Here is a 3,061-nt window from a genome sequence, read left to right on the forward strand (position 1 = left end):
CCCCTTCTCGGGGGTGGGTGAGGCCTGTGCCTACCATGGGCTCGGCTGTGGCAGCTGTTGGAGCCTGCTGGTGCGGTGTCATGTTTTGCCACCCCATCACCGGCATGTGGCTTTGCCTTGCAGCTGGATGATGCTCACCCGGCTCCTCCTCACCTCAAGGAAGACCAAGGTGGGTGCCAGGAGTGGGGCTGCGGGGTCTCTGGGTTCCCTGCTCTACCTGCCCGTGGTCCTGCAGCCATCAGGGCACGTCCCCATGCTGCTGTCACCATCTCACATCTCCCCTGCAGACCTGGACTCCCAAGTCTCCTCGGCAGGGTTGGGGACCATCTTGAGACCCGATGAGCCGAAGTCCCACTCTTATTTCCAGAGCGTCTCCGTCACCAAAGTGACTCTTCCTGACGGGGTGAGTGTCCCCTGCAGGTGCAGCAATAGGCAGTGGGTGACCTGGGGACACTGTCCCCGGCGCAAGGAGCAGAGCCCAGGCTGGTGGCATCTCTCAGGGCTTGATCCTCTGCGCAGGCGGTGGAGGAGCGTCGGACCGTGCAGGACAGCCAGGGCCGCCGGGAGACAACAGTGACCCGCCGAAGGGGTGACCAGGCCTTCATCACCACCACCAAGGAGGATGGGCAGAGCAAGGACTACCGGGAGGAGGTGGTCAACATGGATGACCGTGAGTGGGGTGCTGAGGAGGGTGAGGGGAGTGGGCCAGGTCCCCTTGAGTGAGCTCTCCCTGCTCTCCCAGGGGAGCTGGCGCAGTTCGCAGGCACGTGGCCGCGGCAAGATGAGCTCCGCGCCCCCAACCTGAGCGATCCCTCGTCCGCACTGGGCAGCTTCTTCCGACGCTGGTTCTCAAGCTGGTAGCTGTGCCCCCACCCCCAGCTGAGCACCCCGTATGTGTGATAGGTGTGGGGTGGGGGGACGCTGGGGCTTCCCAGTGCTGTGGGGACGGACGCTGGTGTGGGAGCCAGGGCTGCCGGCTCCATCCAGGGTGCGCGGTGGGCGGCAGCCTCTTCTCACCACCTGTTTTTGTTGCAGATGGGTCAGATCCTGCTGGGAGCTGGTGCCCGGGCTGGGGGCTGCCTGCCTTGTGGGGTGCTGCGGAGCTGCGAGGACCCCCCACGGGAGCCCAGTGTGTGTGTGTGCATGTGTACAGAGCAATAAAGTCTATTTATGCTAACGGTGACCTGCCAGGCTCCTTCAGGTTGGAAACTCCACAAATCAGAGACAGGGACCCCGCATGGCTGCCGGGGTGGCCCCTGGGGGCTGCCCCACAGGTGCTGGCAGCCACTGGGCTCCTCTGCCCTGGCCCCGTGCCCGCGCCGCTCCCTCCCCACCTCCCTCTCCCATTTCCCTGCCTGCCCGGCGCTCTGCTAACGCCTCCCCTGGGCCACGTTATCCTGGGAGCCTTTCCAAGGCCTCTTCATTAGCGCTGCCTGCGGTTGTGGCTTGGGCAGGGATCTGGCAGGGAAAAGGGGGGGCTCCCCGGAGCGGTAACACCCATGCTGGCTCACCTGAATGAGGTCTTGATGCCCCACGGCTACCTGGGGATCCTCGGGGGCTCCCGCCAGGTCCGGTCCTACCAGGGGATAACATGACCAAAGGGGGAATCTACAGGCCAGTCATCCTCACCTCGAACTGCAGAAAGGTTATGGAGTAAATTTTCCTGGAAAACATTTCCAACATTCCAGACACATGAAGAAGTAGAAGGTGATTGAGGAGAGCTGACAAAGATTCATCAAGAGAAAATCGTGCCTGATCAACCTGATTGACTTCTGTGGCTGCTCTGGCTCTGTGGGTAAGGGGATGCAATGGATGTAATTTACTTTGATTTTACCAGAGCTTTCCATATCTTCAGTAGTATCCTTCTACACAAATTTGGGAAATATAGACCGTTGAGGTGTACTACATAGTGTATAAATAACTAGCGGCGGTGGCAGGCGCTGGGGGTCCCAGAGCTCCCCTGCCTGTCCCTCGCCTGGGGGCGTGGGGGGATTTGGGGCTACGCCATACTCCATGAGTGGTTTGGCACTGTCCAGCCTCCCGCTTGGACCCTGATTCCGCAGCGTGGTGTGCCCTCTGCTGCAGCGGCTGCAGTGCAATAAGGGCACGGGCGCTGCCATGCAGCACCTGAGGGAGCGGTGCTGGGCAGCACCGGCCTTGATGTCTCGTGCCCTGGACCAGGCAAAGGTTGGGGCTCCGGAGCTGCACTTGGAATTTGGGCTGCATCCCGTGCCAGTGAACGGTGATACCCTGGCTGACCTGGTGGCACTCCTTCCCAACTTTCTCCCTAGCAAAGCAGATTACTTAATTGCTGATAAATTGTTTACCTTGCTGTCAAAATCACAAGTGAAACTAGTAGCCACCTCCCTGCCTGTCCCTGTCTGGCACCCAAAGCTGGAGCCCAGGCGATGTGGGAGCAAGACCACAGAGCCAGTGCAGGCAGAGGCACCGGAGCCGCCTTCGCCTCGCCGCCCTTCTGCTGCCTGGGATCGGTGCTCATCCCGCCGGAGGTTGCAGCGCGGTGGGGCAGTGGCCCCTGGCGAGCTGGGGAGGGGGGGAGGTCAGCGAGGGGAGGCCATGGTGGAGCCCTGTCCCTCTTCTCCAGCTGATCACCCTGAGCGGCTCGGCACAGATGGTCACCAGCTCCGAGACAAAGGGGAACTTGCTCAGTGCCTACATGGCAGGCGCCCTGGCTGTCATGGTGGCTGTCTACACGGCGGGAGGAGTCTCAGGTGAGGCTGGGGAGGGGGTCCCAGCTCCTGCTGTCCCCCAGCTCCATATCCCCCATGACCGTCCACTCCCAGCCCTTCTCCCCGCTCCGTTGCAGGGGCCCACCTGAACCCGGCCTTCTCACTCTCCATGTGCCTGGTGGAGCAGCTTCCCTGGTGGAAGTTTCCCATCTTCATGACTGTGCAGACCTTGGGATCTTTCATTGCCGCCGGAGCCGTCTACGTCCTCTACTATGGTATGGGGAGGTGGGTGGGCTCCCGGTGGTGGAGGAACACCGCGGCGGTGGTGGCATGGCCAGGCTCGTGAATGGGCTCTGCCTCTGCTCTGCAGA

General features: G+C 62.0%; 2 protein-coding genes across 2 annotated transcripts in view; both read left to right on the forward strand.

Moving 5' to 3' along the window:
• Positions 1-35: 35 nt before the first annotated feature.
• On the forward strand, positions 36-903 carry HAX1 (HCLS1 associated protein X-1). Its single transcript, XM_009891592.1, has 5 exons — positions 36-56; positions 124-169; positions 288-403; positions 520-670; positions 743-903. Exons 1-5 carry the CDS (start codon positions 36-38, stop codon positions 859-861), a joined length of 453 nt encoding a protein of 150 aa, XP_009889894.1. The 3' UTR covers positions 862-903.
• A 688-nt stretch (positions 904-1,591) lies between these two features.
• The window catches only part of AQP10 (aquaporin 10), a 4,227-nt gene continuing 2,757 nt past the window's right edge, over positions 1,592-3,061 (forward strand). Inside the window, 3 exon segments of the mRNA XM_009891594.1 lie at positions 1,592-1,653; positions 2,518-2,732; positions 2,828-3,012. Of these exon segments, the coding sequence (XP_009889896.1) occupies positions 1,592-1,653; positions 2,518-2,732; positions 2,828-3,012 (462 nt within the window).

This window comes from Charadrius vociferus, unplaced genomic scaffold (genome assembly GCF_000708025.1).
Source record: "Charadrius vociferus isolate BGI_N301 unplaced genomic scaffold, ASM70802v2 scaffold1089, whole genome shotgun sequence".
Taxonomy (NCBI): domain Eukaryota; kingdom Metazoa; phylum Chordata; class Aves; order Charadriiformes; family Charadriidae; genus Charadrius; species Charadrius vociferus.